General features: G+C 44.8%; 1 protein-coding gene across 1 annotated transcript in view; it reads left to right on the top strand.

Moving 5' to 3' along the window:
- Nucleotides 1-20,797, top strand: part of LOC137658726 (uncharacterized) — a 60,015-nt gene extending 39,218 nt beyond the window's left edge. Inside the window, exon 3 of the mRNA XM_068393730.1 lies at nucleotides 20,351-20,797. Within this exon, the coding sequence (XP_068249831.1) occupies nucleotides 20,351-20,483 (133 nt within the window). The 3' untranslated portion in view covers nucleotides 20,484-20,797. The remainder of the gene's footprint in view (nucleotides 1-20,350) is intronic.
- The last annotated feature ends 251 nt before the right edge of the window (nucleotides 20,798-21,048 follow it).

Genomic DNA, 21,048 nt, shown 5'->3' with positions numbered 1-21,048 from the left:
CTCCTCTGTAAGATCAGTGTCCTTGTTTCCTCTTGAGAAAGTCAGGCAATGACCGAGAAGTGGCGGAAGGTGAGCCTAGATCCCCTCCTCCACACGGCTATTACATCTCGGCCTTCCTCATCGGCATCTGCTGTGCCTAAGGCTTCTCCAACATCGAGACAAGGCCATAAAACAGTCAAGGTTGGCCAAGGGCTATACCAGGTAATCTCCAAAGGGTAGCCTTTCAGGGCAAGAGAGCTAGAGGACGAGTGGGAGACCTGGTGGACGTAGTCAACATCCCTACAAGGGATTTTTTCCTTCCCACAGTACCACTGTTGGGGGTGATGTCGGAGATTCAGGTGGCAAAGATGGCAATGCCAAGGGGCTGAACCCTGGACAGTCAGTGTTCTCCAATCGAGATATTTCATTGCATTCACCAGCTCTTCTCCTCCCCTGATTCGTCCCCCTATGAGATTATTGTCCTTCGATGCTATCAATAAAGGACAAAACCATTTGGGCTGAATTCCAGACCATGTTAGAGAAGGGCACTCTCCAATAGGTCCTCAACAGGTCTCTGGGCTTTTACAGTCAATGCTTTCTTGTAGAAAAGGCTTCTGGAGGCTGGAGATCAGTCATCATCCTCCCAGCTCCGAGCAAGCCATGGTCAAGCTTTATGATCACATTAGACCTGAGGGATGTGAACTTCTGGATCCCGGTCATTCTATCTTCAACAAAGTACCTTCAGGGGGCTGTACTTCGGCCTGTCAATCTCCTCACCAGGTATTCATGTGAATATTCACTTTAGCCCTGGCCTGGGCCCATGCGAGTGGTATTCATCACCTCCGTTATCTAGATGATTGGCTGATCCTGGCAGATTCGGTGGAGACCCTTTTCCACCATCAAGGTAGATTTCTCCAGGTTTGCCTCAATCTGGGGATCATGGTAAACAGGGAAAAATTGAACTAAGAGTCAAATCAGGGCATGGTATACCTGGGGATGAGGGTAAATACCATTCAAGTGAAAGTCTTCCCCACCAGTGGCATTGACTGTTAAGTCACCTGGTATCATTAGAGCGCTTGATACCAAACAGTCATCTTCACATGCGCTCACTTCAATAGCAACTGAATGCCTTTAGTTCTCAGGGCTGGGACCATCCTAGAATGTGTATTCTGGTGGAGACAGAGCAGAAGAAAGACCTGAGTTGGTGGAATCTCGATTGCAACATTCTCAGAGGCGTATACCTTTCTCCTCCTCAGGATTTTATGCTCTTCACCAATGCGTCAAAAGAAGGGTGGGCGCTCACCTGCTATAACACAAGACCTCCTGACTGTGATCTGAGTCTGATCTGCTTTTTCATATAAACCTCCTTGAGTTGAAAACAATGCTCCTTGCTCTTCAACATTTCCAACAACCTCTGTCAGGTCACTCGGGAGTGTTGATGAGTGACATGAGTGTAGTGATGTACTTGAACAAACAAGGAGGTACTAGTCATATTAACTTTGCTTACTAACTATAGAAATCCTGTGTTGGACAGAAGACAATGCAATCTCCCTGTCAGTCTGGTTCATACCAGGCATATAGAATATCTTGGCAGACAATATGAGTGGGAAGACTTGGATAGTTGAATTTGAGTGGTCTTTGAGTCCTCAAATGGTGGAAAAAACAATGACCTGTTTGTGACGTCCCTAATCCGGAAACTTCCGGTGTACTGTACTGCTTGCCAGTACCAAACTCAGAGGCTGTATTCAAGGATGACTTCCAACACTTGTGGGACAATATGGACATCTATGCGTTTCCCTGTTCTGGCTCTTGAGGAAAGTCCTCAACAGGGTCAGATCTGCAACCAACCTATCAATAACTGGGATAGCTCCGCTATGGCCGCAGGCAGAATGGTACCCGGATCTTTTACTGCTGCTGTTAGAGGTTCTGACGGAGTTATTTAAACCTTCCCAACCTGTCAACTACACATTCAGATTTATCACAGATCAGTTGCATATCTACAACTTCACGCCTTTAGGTTATTCAGCAACTACTCACTCAATGAGGGTTTGTTCCATAGCTGGAATACAAACCAACGCTATTTATAGGGGTATTACTTTCTGCAAAGCTGAAAGGACGAGCCATTAAGATTTAGCAAGGGTTAACTACCCATCCCAATAATTAGCATGGGATTATGGGGGTTAGCCTGCTACATCTCCCACTCACACACTTATCATTGCGCTTACTTTGCCTTTGGCTCGGATGGAGTGTGGTTGTCACCGACCTTCATCCTCTCCAACTTTTGGACTGCCATTAATTGCTTTTTTTGCTTTTTCCTTCAGTGTATGTGTGTGTGCTATGTTCTCCTACGGCCATGCGGACTAGTTCGGGAACTAAAGGCCGCACCTGCGGGAAGTTTATGTCTGCTGTGGGATGGATACCCACAGCCTGTCCCACGTCTGCAGAGGACAGCAATGTGACGAAGATAAGTGTAGTGAGTGTCAGGAGTGGTCTTCCTCCCAGTGGGAAAGGTATGGGTGTAGGCGGAAGAAGAAATCTATGCGGGATTCTTTCCCTTTGAAGCAGAAGAAACCCAAGGCTTCTTCCTCCACCTCCTGACCTTCCTCTGAAGCTCCTACTCGGACAGTTTCCTCCGGAGGACCGACGAGTAGTAGCGAAGGCCGATTAACACCTGGCCAATCTCAGTCCTTGAGAGACGGTGCTGCCTCCGCTAGCAAGGTTGCCCTGGCTCTCCCTCCAAGTGAGGCTATTTGTCTCTCCTCTGTTTCAGTACTGGTTCTCGTTGCATTTGCCCATGAACCTCCCAAGGAGGCGTTGCTGCAGTTTTTTGCACCGGGGTGCTGTGCCAGCTGCTCCTGCGGCTGCGTCTACTTCTCCATCTTCCGCCGCCGAGGTCTTTGATCCTTCCCCTGACGAACATCCTTTTGGGGAGAGCAAAGTCCGAGGCACTTCTCTCCGACGAGTGTTTCCCTTTTGAGAAAAGGGTCTCGCTTAGAGAGTCCTCTTTGGAGGCTTGGTGTCGGTCAGCCTGCTGATCCTACGCTTCTACATTGTCGCGTTGGCAGCAGGCGACCTTACCGTGTCCGTCCTCCTCTTTGCCTTCAGGCACTTCTTGCCCCATCAGCCAAGAGACGTCTCTTCACTTCCACTTTTCTTCAGTCTTCTTTTTTGGAAGAAAATGTTTGACCTTCACCTCCTTCTCCGATCTCTTCTTGTCACTCTACGTCTCACCAGGCTCTTGCCCAACGTTCTTCTGCTCGATAGACTCACCATTGTCCAGCAGAGCGTGAATCGCCTACGCGCTCACCTCGTGAATCGCCTACGTGTGCACCTCGTGAATCGCCTACGCGCTCACCTTGTGAATCGCCTACGCGTTCACCTCGTGAATCGCCTGACCATCGTCTCCCTACTCGTGAAACGCGCCTTAACGCATGAATTGCCTGACCATCGTCATCGAGTGACCTCTCGTGCACCACCTAAGCGGTTGGTTACTCGTGAATCGTCTTCTCCGCAGCCTTCAGTGCGTGAATCTCTTGACGTTTGACATGGAGCTACTTCTACACCAGCGCATCTGGCTCGTGTATCGCCTGACCATCGTCATCGAGCAATTTCTCGTGTACCGCCTAGGCATGTGGCTACTAGTGAATTGCCTACGTCTCTTCCAATGCGTGCATCGCCTGACCATCAACAACAAACGACATCCCATGCTCCACCTAAACAATCGATCGCTCGTAAATTGCCTACTCATTCGACTTCTCTCCATGCTACCACTGAGTGAGAATTGCTGACAACGCGGGAATTGCTTCCAAATCGGAAATCGCCTGCTCCTCTACGCTCCCCTTTTCATCAGCGTTCACCTGCTCTACAGCGATCGCCCGCTCGTCAGCGTTCGCCAGCTCGGCAAACTTCACCTGCTCGTCAGCGTTTGCCTGCTTGTCAGCATTCTCCTGCTCTTCAGCGATCGCCTGCTCGTCAGCGTTCGCCTGCTTGGCAACAGTCACCTGCTCGTCAACGATTGCCGATCCGTCGGCATTGACCTCATTGATCTCATGAGTCGCGTAAGCCTTTGCCGTCTCGAGAAATGCGTATTGATCATCCAATGAACCAATGTTCATCCATACACCATCGTATTCTCAAACCATCGCGTTCGCTTACCTGTTTGTGAGCCTCTTCAACGCGATTCGTTGTTCATCGGTCGGCCTTCACTCCTAGCAACGCGTGAGTCGCCTCCTCAGTGATTGTCGACAAACCGACCTGCCTCTCGGGCAGTAGTAACAATCAATCCCGCTTACCATGATATCGCTCTCCAACGCGGGAACACTCTCCCTCCTATCGCTCTTCCAGCCATCGATCTTCAAGTTGTGAACAGGAGGTTACTTGTTGCTCTCCAACACTTCAGCGACCACCACATCCTCTTGCAAGAGAGGATCTGCAACTGCAACCACGAAAAGCAGTGGTTGTGGCCTCCAAAAGTAGGGTGAGTAACGATTGTTTACCTCATCCCCACTCCCCTTCCGTAAACTCGTAACGTCGCGACTGCTGGGGAAGGAGGGAGGTGGTAAGATTCAGGATTTCAGGATTCCTAAATTCTGAGCGTTTAGAAGGGAATCGACTTCTACTGCCCTTAAGTCATCAGCGTCGGTTGTGGAGAACCCGTGGAAGGACCGTTTATCCGCTATCCCTTCGGGGGATCTATCAGAGAATGCGTTAATTAGTAAGCAGCCATGGTTCAACACCTTGGTTAGGGTGGTAACTCAAGCCATTGCCCCCATACTTCCTTCACGTACGTCGGAAGCCTCAGCGAGTCCAACCGATCCGGGACTTAGCACCACGACTGCTTCCTCCCCTCGGAAGAGGAAGAGGGGATCCCCTGATAAGGTTCCTTCAATGATAGTCAAGCTGACCCCGATCAAGACGCGTAGGGTAGAGAGGTTTCACCATCGCCTCGGCCCCTCAGTGCCTCATCCACCATTTCTAGTGGAAATCAAAGGGAAGAGGTAGTGTCAGACTCTCCCCTTCCGTCACCGATGAAAAGCCCCCAAGTAGAGAGCATAGGCTCACTTACAGCTCCTCGTTCTCTCCCTTTTGAGGTCACGACATCTAGACCTTCTGCCTTGGAGCCCCAGTTTCCTCCTAGAAGGGAACCTAAAGACTCTAAAGACTATTCCCAAGTCCTCCTTCAGGATTTAGAACTCCTCTGAGGGTTCCACAAGCTGAGTCAGTCTTCCACTTGACAAGCATGACCCACCCGGGGCGAGACCTTGTTGGTGGATGAAGATCCCGCTGCCAGCCCAGCTTCGGATGAAGATCAGAGAGAGTCAGAACACGCCTTTTGGCAGGTTCTGTCCGTTATGAGGGCCGTTAACGGGTTACCAGATCCGGAAACGGCCCCTCAAGAAGGCAAAGACACGGTCCTAGACCGTGTTTTGGGCACCCAAGAGCCTCCTAAGGTCAGTGCAGCTTTGCCCTGTCCCGGGGGTTAAAGGGTGTCTGGTGTAAGATCGCCTCCTACCTGTCTTCCATCTCTGAATCTTTTCTTTTCTCCTCGTCGTACAAAGTCCTCTCACCTTCAGGTGCCAACCAGAGGAGATATTACGACATTATGGACAAGACCTCTTGAGAATGTCACCCATCACCCCCTGGAAGAGCTGACCAAGGGAGTCTCTCTTGAGAGGTTCTCTTCACGTCAGGTCTCATTCTCAGTGTCTGAGATCCTAAGCCAAGAGAAGGTTGTGAAGTACGCCATGGAGGCTACTTCGTGGCAGGATCATTGGTTGGGATCAGTAGGAATCCTGGTGCGAACCGAGGATTTCTCCAAGGATCGCACCAGGAAGGCCTTGGAGACCTTCCTTCTCTCTGGCACCTGCACCATTGAGTGTCTGGCCCACCAGGTAGTAACCCTGTGGGCCAACATCATTTTGAAGCGAAGGGATGCGGTGGCCGAGAGATTTCACCAGCAGGCCTGAACGCTGAGATCACTAGGCTTCGAACCTCCTCCATGGAGAGGGTCTTCCTCTTTGAGCCTAGGGACGTCGAGCAGGCTGCGGAGAGGTGGAGGAAGTCCAACGTGGAGTTCCTCCTTCATAGGGTCCTACAGACCTCCAGCCCCTTCAAAGACCAGTCAAGTGAAATAGTCATGAAAGAAAATGGCAGCAATTACTAAGTTGAAGGTGTCTAAGAAGCCCTTTCCTGTCAAGGACGGGAAAGGCAACAAGTCCAGCCGTGGAGGCAAACACCAAAGAGGTGGCGGTAAGAACCACAATTGCTAGGATAGGTTATACCCCTACTCATCCACCACCAGGGGGATGCCTACAAAGCTGCTGGACCAGGTGGATGCAGCTCGGGGCTGAACCCTGGATGACCTCTGTGTTTCGCTCAAGGTATTGCATCCCGTTCATTTTATCTCTCCCTCCACTGACCAAGAATCCAGTGCTTGTGAGCTCCTTTGTGATAGGATCAGCAAAGGGGCAGTCCCTCCGTGCCAAAGCCCAGACCATGTTGGAGAAGGGCGCTCTCCAGGAGGTCCTCGATGGGTCCCCAGGCTTCTTCAGTTGACTCTTTCTTGTGAAAAAGGCATCTGGAGGCCGGATCCAGTCATCGATCTCTCAGCTCTGAACAATTTTTTTGATCAGACTTTGTTCAGCATGGAGACGGCAGACACGGTTAGACTAGCGATAAAACCGCAGGACTTTGTGTATACTGGATCTGAAGAACGCATACTTCCAGATCCAAATCTATCCGTCTTTAAGGAAGTATCTGAGATTCAACATCGACAACAAGACATACCAGTTCGGGGTGCTGTGTTTCGGACTTTCCACAGCACCCCAGGTCTTCACAAGAGTTTTTGCCCTAGTGTCATCCTGGGCTCACAGGTTTGCCATCTGTCTCTTTCGTTACCTGGACGACTGGCTGATCCTGGCAGACTCGGTGGCAACTCAACCTCAGCACCTGGACTAGCTTCTGAGGCTTTGCCAAGATCTGGGGATCATGGTAAACCTCAAGAAGTCTTCCCTGTTTCCCACGGTATTAGACATCAATCTGCACAAAGCCTTCCCATCAGAAGACAGGATAGCAAGGCTGAGGAAAGCAGCAAGACCTTTCCTCAGACAAGAACAACTCCCAGTCCAGAAGTGGCAAAGTCTCTTCGGACACCTATCATCCTTGTCCCGTCTAGTTCCCAACAGTCGCCTCAGGATACGATCTCTCCAGTGGTGTCTAAAGTCTAATTGGAATCAAGCCTTCGATTCCCTGGACACTTTCCCATGGGATGAGAGGAAAGGACGGACCTCGGATGGTGGTTGGCAGACGAGAATCTGCTGAAGGGTGTCAATCTTCTCATCCCACCTCCCAATTTAATGCTGTTCTTGAATGCATCAAAGGAAGGTGGGGGGCCCACGTGCTGCAGCACACGGCCTCAGGCCTTTGGTCAGAGTCCGAAATGTATCTTCACATGAATCTTGTTGAGAGGAAGGCTGTCTTTTTGGCCCTTCTACAGTTCCACCAGTTCCTGGCGGGTCACTCAGTGGTGGTGATGAGCGACAACACCATGGTAGTGGCTTACATCAAGAAGCAAGGAGGTACTTTTTCGCAGCCCCTATACCATCTAGAAGTAGAGATACCAAGATGGGCGGAAGTCCATTCGGTCACCCTGTCAGCTCGCTGACAATCTAAACAGAGCGTCGCAGATAGTGGGCTCCATATGGTATTTGGATCATCTAGTAGCCAACAAAGTTCTGACCTTCTGGGGTTCTGCGACTGTGGATCTGTTCGCAACGGCTCTGAAATTCAGGTTCCCGCTGTACTTCTCCCCAGTCCCAGATCCCAAGGCTCTCTGGCAAGATGCATTCCAACTACGGTGGGACAACATCGACGTATACGTATTCCCACCGTTTTGTCTGAGGAGAAGAGTACTCAACAAGACTATAACATTAGTCAATCCTTCAATGACCCTCATAACTACGCTATGGTATCATGTGGAGTGGTTCCCGGACCTTCTGCTGTTCCTGACAGAGCTCCCAAGAGAACTTCCTCCACAACACAATCTACTCAGAAATCCACATATCAACATCTATCACAAGGCAGTATCTTCGATATGTCTACATCTCCCCACACAGAGGATTTTCGCAACAAGTTACGAAAATGATTCTGGCTATCTGCTAAAATCTTCAGCCTCAGTCTACCAGGCAAAGTGGAATGTTTTCTGTGGTTGGTGTCGTGGAACGGGTCTTAATCCACTCGATGCCACTATTCCATCAATAGTGGAGTTCCTCGAGTATTTGCAGGAAGAAATACGTCCCAGTATTAGCGGTTAAAGGCTATCGGTCAGCCTTGAGTCTTGCTTTTAAACTGAAAGTAATGGACATTTCCTTATCGCTGGAACTTTCCCTCCTCATATGCGAAGTTATGAACTTACCTGTCCTCAGTCTGAAGTGAGACCTCCCCCGTACGAACCATTGCGCCAGGCAACAGATCAACACCTGACTTGGAAGACGGTGTTCCTACTCACCTTGGCATCAGCCAAACGAGTTAGCAAACTTAATGGTCTCCCTTATGACGTCGCCCTTTCAAGGGGATGGGGAGAGGTAAGCTTCAGTTCCGTCCCTGAGTTTGCTGCAAAGATTCAGAATCCGGGGGTTATCCGAGGGTTTCAGATCCTAGTTTCGAATTCCAGGTAACGAGTCTCCTCTCTGTAACCCAGATCATCTGTTACTATGCCCAGTAAGGTTTTTTGAGCCACTACCTCAAGAGAAGAGCAGCAGCTTGGCCCAGAGTGTCCACGCTCTTCGTAAGCATGAGCAGAACTAAGAGGAGGGTCACGAAGAATACAATCTCGGCATGGATTTCCAAAGTCATTAACTTTGCTGTGAATCCCGACCCTCCTCCAACACTTTGTCCCAGAGCTCATGATGTCAGGGGTGTTGCTACGTCCCTGGCCTACAAAAAGATCTATCCTGTGATACAGGTATTGCAAGCAGGTGTGTAGAAACAACAAACAACATTCACCGCCAACTACCTGCAAGACCCAACCCACAGGAACCTTGAAACGTTCTCTATCTGTCCCGTGGTGGCTGCACAACAGCTGGTTTAATACCTCAAGCTTCTTATTGGAGAAGTAGCAGAAGGTTGAGGGCATTGGTTACCCGGGTTTTAGTGAATGAAAAGGAATGTCTGGCTCTTTTCCTTTCTTCATCCTCCCCTCTTTAGGGGAAATCAGCATCCCGGAACCTCTGCATAAGCTGGCCTCAAACCTCTGCAGGTAAACCATCGCTCCCTTGTGTAACCTGGTATTGGGAATGTCTCGGTGTCTTCAGTTATTTCCTACAAGACTCGGAATAACATTTACATGGACAGTCACACTGCTAGTTTATCACCACACAACTTGGGTAGGCCATTGACAATGCTTAGCAGGTTTATTGAGGTTTTAGGGTCTCCTTATTGTTGCACAAAAATTTACACAGATTGGCAGGGATGTCCACCCTCCTAATGGTGAGTCTCCCCTATAAATAGCGTTGGTGTGTATTCCAGTTATGGAATAAATGACAAATTCAGAGGTAATTTGTATTTTTCCTAATGATACAAACCTTAGCTATGTATACGTACTTGCCCGCCAACCCTGTTCCCCTTGAAGTCCTATCTCCAAGCATAGTGAGTGCAATCATAGGTGTGTGAGTGGGAGGGGTAGCAGGGTAACCCACCTCCTAACTAGTGGAATGGGTAGTTACCCCCTCCTAAATTTTAATGGCTTGTCCTTTTGGCAAAGTCCTATGAATAGCTAAGGTTTGTATCTTTAGCAAAAATACAAATTATCTCCGAATTTGTCATTTTTGCAACCAATGGTAAAACAGATGTCTTGATACCTCAGAAGGTCATCATCCTCAGTTTATCAGGCAAAATTGGCGATCTTTTGTCGTTGGTTTCTCTCTTCTTGGTGCTGAATTTTTGCTTTACCTCCGGGAGGAAAGTTGGCTGTAAAAGCCTATTGCTCAGCCTTGAGTCAGGTCTATAGACTGAAAGATGATATTTCCTATTGTGTGGAGTTTTCTATGCTTATACAAAGCTTTGAGCAAGCTTGCCCCCAGTCAGAAGTTAGATCATGGAAGGTTATGAAAGTTCTGCATTCCCTTAAAAGCCTCTGACTGAGACTTGGCTGAAGACAGTCATTTTGCTCTCCCTAGCCTTAGCCAAGAAGGTTGGTGAACTGCATGGTCTTTCCTACTACTTCCTCCATTCAGGGGGATGGGGCCAGGTCTCGTTCAACTTCATCCCTGAGTTCTTTGCGAAGACTCAAAATCTGGCAGTCAAGAGATTTGAGTCTTCGGGAAGTAACCTATGATTCTAAGTGGCTGTTTTTATGTCCTGTGAGAGTGCTAAGTTGCTATCTCAAATGCACAAGAGGAGCTCACCCTCATACAAAACATGTTTGTTAGTACTGACAGGGTAAAGAAAATCACAAAAAACACCATCTCTTCTTGGATTAGGCTGATCAATGACTGTGCCATTAATCCCTCTCCTTCTCAATAAGGAAAGGCACGACCTAGAGCTCATGATGTCAGAGGCGTGTGGCATTCAGAAAAAGCCTTTCTGTGACGTTGGCACTACAGGCTGGTGTATGGAGGCGCTAAACCACTTTCATAGGCCACTACCTGTGAGACGTAACACAGGTCTCTAGATATATTCTCTGTAGGATATATGGTGGTTGTTCAACAAGTCATATAACTACCTTTGCTCCCTCACAGGACTACAGTCATCCCTTCTTATATGTGGAGTTAGATAACGGAGACAGGCGCAAAAAGCGAGAATCTGTGAATACTTGCTATCTTAGGGTGGGTTAACTCCTAACCTACCAATTCACTGCCCATTGCCTATGGGTAGTCGGCTAACGAACTAAATAACCCACTGTATTACCTAATATTGCTTTTACATGGCTTCTATCACAGTACTGTATACTTAAGCATTGTGTTAATGAATGAACACATTTTAGTAAGTGTACTGTATGTGTTCACATGCATACTACATATATACATGGTAAGACTATTACAGTACAGTATACACATTCATGCATACATATAATACAAACAGTGACAACAAAACTCTGTTGTTCCAATCCAACAACATTTGCTGATATTGTAGTTTATATTACTGCAATATATGTACAGTATTATCACTACAGTAAAGCTTAATTGGCTAAGATAACACTCATGAGTGATCGCTGTTTTCAGCAGGTCAAGTCGCACCATTCAAACTCACCATACACATACAGTACAGTATTTACATTACTACTGTAAAGTACAGTGATATCTCACAATACGAAATTAATTGGTTCTGTGATGACTTTCGCACTGTGATTTGTTCGCATTGTGAGTTCCAATTTACAGTACATGTAAATCGCCTACTTGATTTCAAGCCCAACAAAAACACCACATTATGTTTTTATTATAAGGCTAAACTCCACTAAATACAATGAAATACAACCATTTGGATCATTCAATAATAACCTAACAGTTAATAACCTGTAAATTAAATGTATAATTAGAACAGACTGTACAACAATCCAATAATAAATAGAAAATAAAGTAACAAAAATATGGAACCTTACCTTTGGAGTGAGGCAATGTCCGAAAGCAAATCGGCGGGTCGGCCGAGGAGGATGACAAATGGCAGAAAATATTAACACTTAACTTTACAGTAAACTTTAAATTTCTTTTATTTTGCATTTTTCAATATTTAACTTAGCCGGTGATTATAATAGCTGCAACTCTGTTGCTCGACAGAAAACTCTAAGGTAAAATTCGCCAGCGATCGCTACACAGGTTGCGGGTGTGCCTAACAGCGCCATCTGTCGTCCAGATACCCAGTACTCAATGTAAACAAAGATCTCAATTTTCTCTCTGTCGAGCTATCGACAAGACGCTCTTACTCGCTGTTGCTAAACTGGAGTTTTTTCACAACTAATTGGTGAAGTACTTTATTCTAGTTTTGAGCTTTCGCTATGCAGGTGTTTTATCTTCATCTTAAATCTTGAACTCGTTTTGGATAGATTTAATTATGGTGACAAAGAGAGTATGGACTTTCTTTCACTTTTAAATGGCCGACCCTTCCCTTAGACGGAAGTGTGTTTAGGCTTTTAGTAAATATCTTATCACGTTATAGATTTTCCTCTATATATTTTATATCTCTCTGCCTTTATTAGGCCTCTTCGATTAACTTTCCATTTATTATAAACATATAAAAATAAATTTTAATGTTTTGTTTATATAGACCTTTCCTGAGAGTAGGCGGTCCTAACTTGGAAACCGAAGTTAATCAACGTTGAGCCCTTTATATCGTAATTAGCTTTTAAAGAGCTAAGGATTTAAAACTTTTTAAATGTAATATTTTATGAAAGAATTTCTTTGATAGTCTTCGTACTGTTTTCAAAGATGAACTAACGTTTAGTTTTTTTATGCTACGCAGTTGTTGACGTTCAGGACGTTCAACATGCGCTCTATCGTTACGATAGAGAGAGAGTGTATCACGGTTTCACTTTGCAGTAAGAGTAAATCGATTCTGACGTTTTGTTCATTCTTTCTTAGCTTAAATGTTTTAAATTCTAATTTAAAGGAACTTTTTATTTGAAAAACCTTTCAGTTTTTTCCTTTAGTCAAATAACATGTTTTTTTTGACGAAATATAATTGGGCTCTTCTCTTAGGTGCGAAATCAAGAGAGAAAGAGAGAGAGAGATAGAGACGGAGGGAGAGAGAGGAGAGAAAACGTTCCGTTCAAGCGGGTAACGTTGTTCTCGTGTTACTCGCGTCCCTAGTCGCTGTACGGGGAGGAAGGATAAAACGTTTTTAGGTTTTTATTCTCGTCCCCAGGCTATGTGCGGTGAGAGATTGAAAACGTAGTTATATGAACTAGTGTTTAGTCTCTTTCCCAGCCACTGATTTTTTTATCTTAAAATATGTTTTCTGTTTTTTGCTGGTATTAATGAGCTTGCATTATACGACTGATTTCGCAATTACTAACTTTTAATGAAGGGTAGAATTGCGTGTTTCAGGTAGAAATAAGTGCAAAACAGAAAATCGAAGTGATAAAGTGATATGCGCAAAGTGTTAGTGTTGCGTCCGAGGCGCAAAGTGTTACAGTGTTGCGTCCGAGGGTTCGTCTGTTCGTGCCTGTCGTTCACCTAGTCCGGGACCTCTTACATGCTCCCAAGCCCAGGGGAGAAGTAATGTCAAACGACTTATGGGTTCGAGAGGCCTTGACCAACGAACAGACGTTTTTCCCTCTATGGTATCGGGTGTATCTTACCAAGATCTCCCCTACCATAAGACGAGAGAGACGTTGTTTCTCCTCGTCATCCGAAGGCTTTTCGCATAAGAAACCTGTCACAAGGTTTCGAAGCCCTTAAGCGAAAGTCAGTCCTTTCAGGACAGGTCCAGCGTCCTGGTTACAACCATTAGGACAGCTCTGACCCTATGCAGTCATCGGATAACTGCTCGCCGCCTAACAAAAGCGTAACACAGACTCCGAGAGTCTTTTTTTGTAGGCAAAGTGTTGCGGTCACAGACGTTACCCTCGTCTCTTACCATAACCATTTCCGTTGATCCTTAATGGGTTGTATGGCAAGACATGCAGTATATGCTTGCCTCCCTTATGGAAGACTATTCTACCGATTAGTCCGTTGAGTCTAGCCGTTTATCTCATCGATATCCTGGCTTTCAGCCAACCTAACGTTCCTTTGGGCTTACTGTTGACGTTGGCGTAGCTTAGTCACGTCAGTCAGGTTGTTTAGAACCACACTCGATGCGGTCTCGTGTGGTTTTTCAGCGGCATTTGGACGTTAGGCCACTTGCTGATGCTCCTGTTGACGTTCAAGACGTTCACTAACAATCGGAGTTGACTTGTTTTGACGCTGAGCGTCAACCTCCGCATTCTAGAGTTGTTTTGACTGCTCAGTCTAGGCAGTCAAAACAGTCTCGAGTGGACGCTGTGCGTCCTTACGCACCTGTTGTGGTTGACAGTTCAGTTGTTGACAGTTCACAGACTGTCAAGCAGTTACATGACGTTGCGTTCTGGTCCGCTACTAATGCACCAGTGAGTGTGGACTCTGCTTGTAAAGCATTGCCACCACGGTAGGTCTCTCCCTTGCTTGAGACTCAGCTTTTATCGGACAAGGTTCCTGTAGATGAGGAAGTTGCTGTTCTCCCTCCTACTGATATTCCCTTGAGGACTCTGTCAGATGGAGAGGAGCCTAAAGCTGCTTAGCCTCCTATGGACTTTAATTAAATCATGATGATTTTTTTTTAAGGATCTTTGTCCGGATCTTTTTGTAACTGCTGCTCCTCGTTCGCCTAAACGTCAGAGCTTACACTAGGCCTAGCTACTTCCAAGCCGTTGTTTTTAAGCTAGTGCTCTCTCGCTCTCCTAGAGAGCGTTACGTTGGCTAGGCGACTGGTTTTTCACCAGGAGGAGTTTGGGGGATACAGCCTTTGCTTTCCCTTCCTTTAAACTGGTTTATAGAGCGAGAGTCTGATATGACACGAGAGAAGTTCTCGGCTTGGGAGTTCATGCCTCTGCCCAGATAGACTTCTCAATTCTCGTAGACTCTCCCTGGCGCCTAGCCAGGAGACGCTCCAAGTTGTTTACAGGTCAACTTCACAGCTGTTTTCGAGCCTTTGAAGTTTTGCTGTACAATTATGTCACGCATAACAAGGCTTTCAGGGATGGTAAACGGTACCGCCTCAGTCGCTAACCCCGTCTGTTGCCACACCTGCTCCCGTAGACCCTAAATGGGCTTTGCTGCAAGACATGCAGTCCAAGCTTGCGTCCTTGATAGAGGACTTTAATGCGGAGAAGGTTGCTACCGAACCTTCTGGCCAACAACCTTCCAACCGGTCGGTTGTGCGCCCTGTTGACGCTGAGGTAACCTACTCGCGTCTGCCAGTTGAGGTGGTTCCTCCACCGATGCGACCCAGTGTGGGTCGCCAGCCGCACGTTGACGTTAAGCGACGCTCGGAGGTGGTTGTTGACGTTCAGGACGTTCAACAACCAGCAGAGGTGACTTGTTTTGACGCAGTGCGTCAACCTCAGCAACCCGGTAGGGTGTTGACTGCACAACCCAGACGGTCTAGACAGTCTCGGGTTGACGCTGTGCTTCCTCGCGCACCCATGGTTGTTGACAGTTCACAGACTGTGCAGCAGTTCCATGATATTGCGTCCGGCTCCGTCACGCATCCACCAGTGCGACCGGACTCAGCGAGCCAGACGTTGCCCACTCCGTTGCCGTTTCCTCATCAGTTTTCGGATGAGGAACCCTCTGATGAGGACGTTGCTGAACAACAAGACGATCAGCCCCCAGAATAGATCAAGCCCTGCTATCCATCCAGAAGATGCTGAAGAAGGAACGCTGCTCAGTCAGGCTGTGGATGAGTCTGGTAGGGACGTTGTCATCCGTGAAACAATTTGTGGCACTAGGAAGACTACACCTCCGTCCTCTTCAATACCATCTAGCTTTTCACTGGAAAAAGGACAAGACGCTAGAAGCGGTCTCGATCCCGGTTTCCAAAAAGATAAAGTCTTGTCTGACTTGGTGGAAGGACAATATCAACCCAAGAGAGGGTCTTCCCCTGGCTGTTCAGACTCCCAACCACGTTCTCTTCTCGGATGCATCGGACGTAGGCTGGGGTGCGACATTAGACGGTCGGGAATGCTCGGGAATATGGAACTCGAGTCAAAGGACAATGCATATCAACTGCAAGGAGCTACTGGCAGTACATCTGGCCTTGAAAAGCTTCAGGTCTCTCCTTCAAGGCAAAGTGGTGGAGGTGAACTCGGACAACACCACGGCTTTGGCGTACATCTCCAAGCAAGGAGGGACCTACTCTCTGACGTTTACGAGATCGCAAGGGACCTCCTCACCTGGTCAAAAGGTCTAAACATATCACTAGTAACGAGGTTCATCCAAGGCAACTTGAATGTCATGGCAGATTGTCTCAGTCGGAAGGGACAAATAATTCCAACAGAATGGACCCTCCACAAGGATGTATGCAAGAGACTTTGGGCCACCTGGGGCCAGCCAACCATAGATCTCTTCGCAACCTCGATGACCAAGAGGCTCCCAATCTATTGCTCACCAATCCCGGACCCAGCAGCAGTTCATATAGATGCCTTTCTCCTAGATTGGTCACATCTAGATCTATATGCATTCCCTCCGTTCAAGATTGTCAACAAGGTACTGCAGAAGTTCGCCTCTCACGAAGGGACAAGGTTGACGCTAGTTGCTCCCCTCTGGCCCGCGAGAGAATGGTTCACCGAGGTACTTCGATGGCTAGTAGACGTTCCCAGAACACTTCCCCTAAGGGTGGACCTTCTACGTCAGCCACACGTAAAGAAGGTACACCAAGGCCTCCACGCTCTTCGTCTGACTGCCTTCAGACTATCGAAAGACTCTCGAGAGCTAGAGGCTTTTCGAAGGAGGCAGCCAGAGCGATTGCTAGAGCAAGGAGAACATCCTTCCTTAGAGTCTACCAATCGAAGTGGGAAATCTTCCGAAACTGGTGCAAGTCAGTATCCGTATCCTCGACCAGTACCTCTGTAACTCAAATAGCTGACTTCCTCTTATATCTGAGGAAAGAATGATCTCTTTCAGCTCCCACTATCAAGGGTTACAGAAGCATGTTGGCATCAGTCTGCCGTCACAGAGGCTTAGATCTTTCCAACAATAAAGATCTACAGGACCTCCTTAAGTCTTTTGAGACCACGAAGGAGCGTCGTTTGGTTACACCTGGTTGGAATTTAGACGTGGTACTAAGATTCCTTATGTCAGACAGGTTCGAGCCGCTACAATCAGCCTCCCTGAAAGATCTCACCTTAAAGACTCTTTTCCTGGTATGCTTAGCCACAGCTAAAAGAGTCAGTGAGATTCATGCCTTCAGCAAGAACATCGGATTCTCATCTGAAACGGCTACATGTTCTCTACAACTTGGTTTTCTAGCCAAAAACGAGCTGCCTTCTCGACCTTGGCCAAAATCGTTCGATATTCCAAGCTTATCGAATATGGTTGGAAATGAACTAGAAAGAGTCTTATGCCCTGTAAGAGCTCTTAAGTTCTATTTAAAACGAACTAAACCTTTACGAGGCCCGTCTGAAGCTTTATGGTGTTCAGTTAAGAAACCATCTTTGCCTATGTCAAAGAATGCTTTATCCTATTTTATCAGACTGTTAATACGAGAAGCTCATTCCCATCTGAGTGAGGAAGACCAAGCTTTGCTGAAGGTAAGGACACACGAAGTTAGAGCTGTCGCAACTTCCGTGGCCTTTAAACAAAATAGATCTCTGCGAAGTATAATGGACGCAACCTATTGGAGAAGCAAGTCAGTGTTCGCGTCTTTTTATCTTAAGGATGTCCAGTCTCTTTACGAGGACTGCTACACTCTGGGACCATTCGTAGCAGCGAGTGCAGTAGTGGGTGAGGGCTCAACCACTACAATTCCCTAATTCCATAACCTTTTTAATCTTTCTCTTGAAATGTTTTTATTGTTGTTTTTGGGTTGTCCGGAAGGCTAAGAAGCCTTTCGCATCCTGGTTGATTTGGCGGGTGGTCAGAGTCATTTCTTGAGAAGCGCCTAGATTAGAGGTTTTGATGAGGTCCTGTTGTATGGGTTGCAACCCTTGATACTTCAGATCCTAGGGGTCGATCAGCATCCTGAGAGGATCGCGAGGCTCCGTAAGGAAGACGTACTTAAAAAGGCAGAGTAATTGTTCAAGTCGACTTCCTTACCAGGTACCTATTTATTTTGTTTTTGTTATTTTGATAACTTCTAAAATGAAATAAAAATTCTTAGCTCATAATAATGTAAACATATAGTGCTGGTCTCTACCCACCCCCCTGGGTGTGAATCAGCTATTATAATCACCGGCTAAGTTAAATATTGAAAAATGTTATTTTGATAATAAAATAAATTTTTGAATATACTTACCCGGTGATTATAAATTAAAGGACCCTCCCTTCCTCCCCAATAGAGACGCAGTGGAACGAGGAGAAAATTGAGTTCTTTGTTTACATTGAGTACTGGGTATCTGGACGACAGATGGCGCTGTTAGGCACACCCGCAACCTGTGTAGCGATCGCTGGCGAATTTTACCTTAGAGTTTTCTGTCGAGCAACAGAGTTGCAGCTATTATAATCACCGGGTAAGTATATTCAAAAATTTATTTTAGAGTGAACCCTCGCTACTTCGCGGTTCGACCATCGCGGATTCACCACTTCGCGGATTTTTTCCATAACCCATATATATACAGTATATATATATATATATATATATATATATATATATATATATATATATATATATATATATATATATATATATATATATATATATATATATATATATATGTATGCATGTATTTATGTATATATGTAGGTATGTATATGTGTATACATATAAATATATATATATATATATATATATATATATATATATATATATATATATATATATATATATATATATATATATATATATACATATATATATATATATATATATATATATATATATATATATATATATATATATATATATATATATATATATATATATACACACACACACACACACATATATATATATATATATATATATATATATATATATATATATATACAGTATATATATATATATATATATATATATATATATATATATATATATATATATATATATATATATATATCTAAAGTAGGAAGATGTGATGTAATTCTAAGGGAAAAGTATGGGAAATATGTCTGGGTAATAAGCAAAGCTCTACCTCCAGTTTGTTTCTACATTATGATCAGAGATAAATGTAAACAAAACATTGGTTGCCATTTTTTATCGTGCTTTTTAGCATGTTTAGGAAATGCATGATATAAAATCACCTTTAATATTTGTGCCTGTTTTAGTTTAGGGTACTGTAGTACATGCATTAAGTGTTCTGTACATTAAAGGGTAGTTTGTTAACAGTACTACGTACAAGGGAAGGTTTTAAAAGTCTGAATGTACATGTTGAATAAATAGGTAAATATGGTGTCACTACTTCGCGGATTTTCACCTATCGCGGCCGCGACTGGAACCTATCTACCGCGATAAACGAGGGTTCACTGTATTATCAAAATAACATTTTTCTAATTTTTTATTTTTCCTTTACTTTACGTTTTGTATTTTGTAAATTTAATAATTTTCTTCATCACTGCCACTTTTTTTTTTTTTTTTATTAGTTTCAGCTTCCTCTTGGTAATTCTATACAATAGCTTTGCCACTAATAATTTTCCACTTTTACCTTCACTCCTTCATTCCACCATTCACTGCCCTTCCTCATGCTGCCTCCAACAAACTTCTTGCCACAGCATCCGTCTTCCATGTCAGCTGAATTTTGAATAAGTTGCAGGTAAGCCCCATGTTGCTGCTTGGCTAAGATATCCTTAAGAGGTGGAGTTAGGGATTGGGTAAAACCGCAGTGTGTATATATGTAAACCTACTGCTTATATTTTGCCTAATTGGTGTCACGTTAGTATTTTACGCTCACTTCTCACCATGTATGGGCTGTTGTCCCTCAGTCATTATCATGCCTATGGTTAACAAGGTGTCAGGATGCTCGTTTTGCGCTCTACCATGCTGAGATGCGATCCTGAGTATTAAGTTCCAGCCAGTTGGAAAGAGGACTTCCACCGACCATAGTGCGAGTCTTTTAAGTAAAGAACAAGGGTTTGTATTTGTGTCGGAACAAATGACTTATTTGAAACTAATTTGTATTTTTCCTAACTATACAAACCTGAGTTCTTAGCACAAATCTTACTATCGCCTACCCTCAGAAGTCCCATTTATAATCAAAGCAGGGTTGTTGTGAGCAACCAGGAGGCCGGTGCTTCCCTGCTACCCACTTGTAACAATGGATTGGTTTTTGACTCCTCATTAAAAGTTTTTGTGTATATGTTCCAGCTTGTGCTAGTTTCTATATCATATGCAAAGAATTCAGGCTTGTATAATTAGGAAAAATAAGAATTACTTTCAAATTTGTCATATTTTCCTTGAAAATTTGTCTATTGTAGTCACAAGCTATAGTATAATGACCTTTTAAGATGTTTTTTTCCATAGAAATATTAAGAAAAATGTACAGTGGTTTGCTTATCTTTTAGAAATTGTATCATTTTAGTTTTGTAATGACAGGGAGACTGTTGATTATAGGAAATCCTTTACCAATGTGATTTTAAGTGTTTTTGCACCAATGTTCCCATTAGAGAAGACCAATTCTATATTGATGATATTGATTTTGATTATGTACTTTTTATAATTTGTTGAATTTACTATAATTTGGTAATCCTAATTTGGCTTGCCCCCTTCACAGGGAGGTACGGTCTCCTGATGTGCGGCAGCTGAGGACAGCTGTTTCCTCTTTCATGGATCTTCTTCATCTTGTGTCAAAGACCATAGATCAATTTGGGCCTCCTCTTCAGCAATCAAAAAAGTTATGTGCTTAATTTATTTGCACTTGAATATTTTTACTTAAGTTTTGTGCATTACTTTTTTTTCAAGTTTATAGTTTGGTTATTTTTTTAGCTCTTGATTAAAATTCACTATATTGAACAGTTTAATAATCTTGGTTGCTCTGCATCTTTGTGCAGTTCACAAATTAATAATTTTGTCTGAATATAAATATTTGCCTTTGAGTCATTGTTGTAGAACTTTATGATTTGTGCATTAAAGCTCTTGATAGGAATTACTTACATATTGTTGTAAGGTTTTTGCATTTAAATTTGATTCAAAAAAATATTTTAATTATTTTCAAACCATGGGGGAGCACACACCCGCCCCCTCGCCTGGGCGCTCATACTATGGTTTCGTTTTATACTTACTAGGATGGGCCTGTATTATAACGTATCTCGTGTGGGCAATGGTCCCCCACAGTTACTTGTCATCCTTGGGCCTTACTTACATCCCTCAGCCTTATTGGGCCTTAGCTTTTCCAACTGTTATGATCACACTCGTTCTTGTTTTTGTTTTCCTCATTTATCCTTCAATCAATTTCCTGCTAGCAATACCTCC

The sequence above is a fragment of the Palaemon carinicauda genome, chromosome 19 (genome assembly GCF_036898095.1).
Source record: "Palaemon carinicauda isolate YSFRI2023 chromosome 19, ASM3689809v2, whole genome shotgun sequence".
NCBI lineage: Eukaryota > Metazoa > Arthropoda > Malacostraca > Decapoda > Palaemonidae > Palaemon > Palaemon carinicauda.
This window is presented reverse-complemented; position numbering and strand designations above follow the sequence as displayed.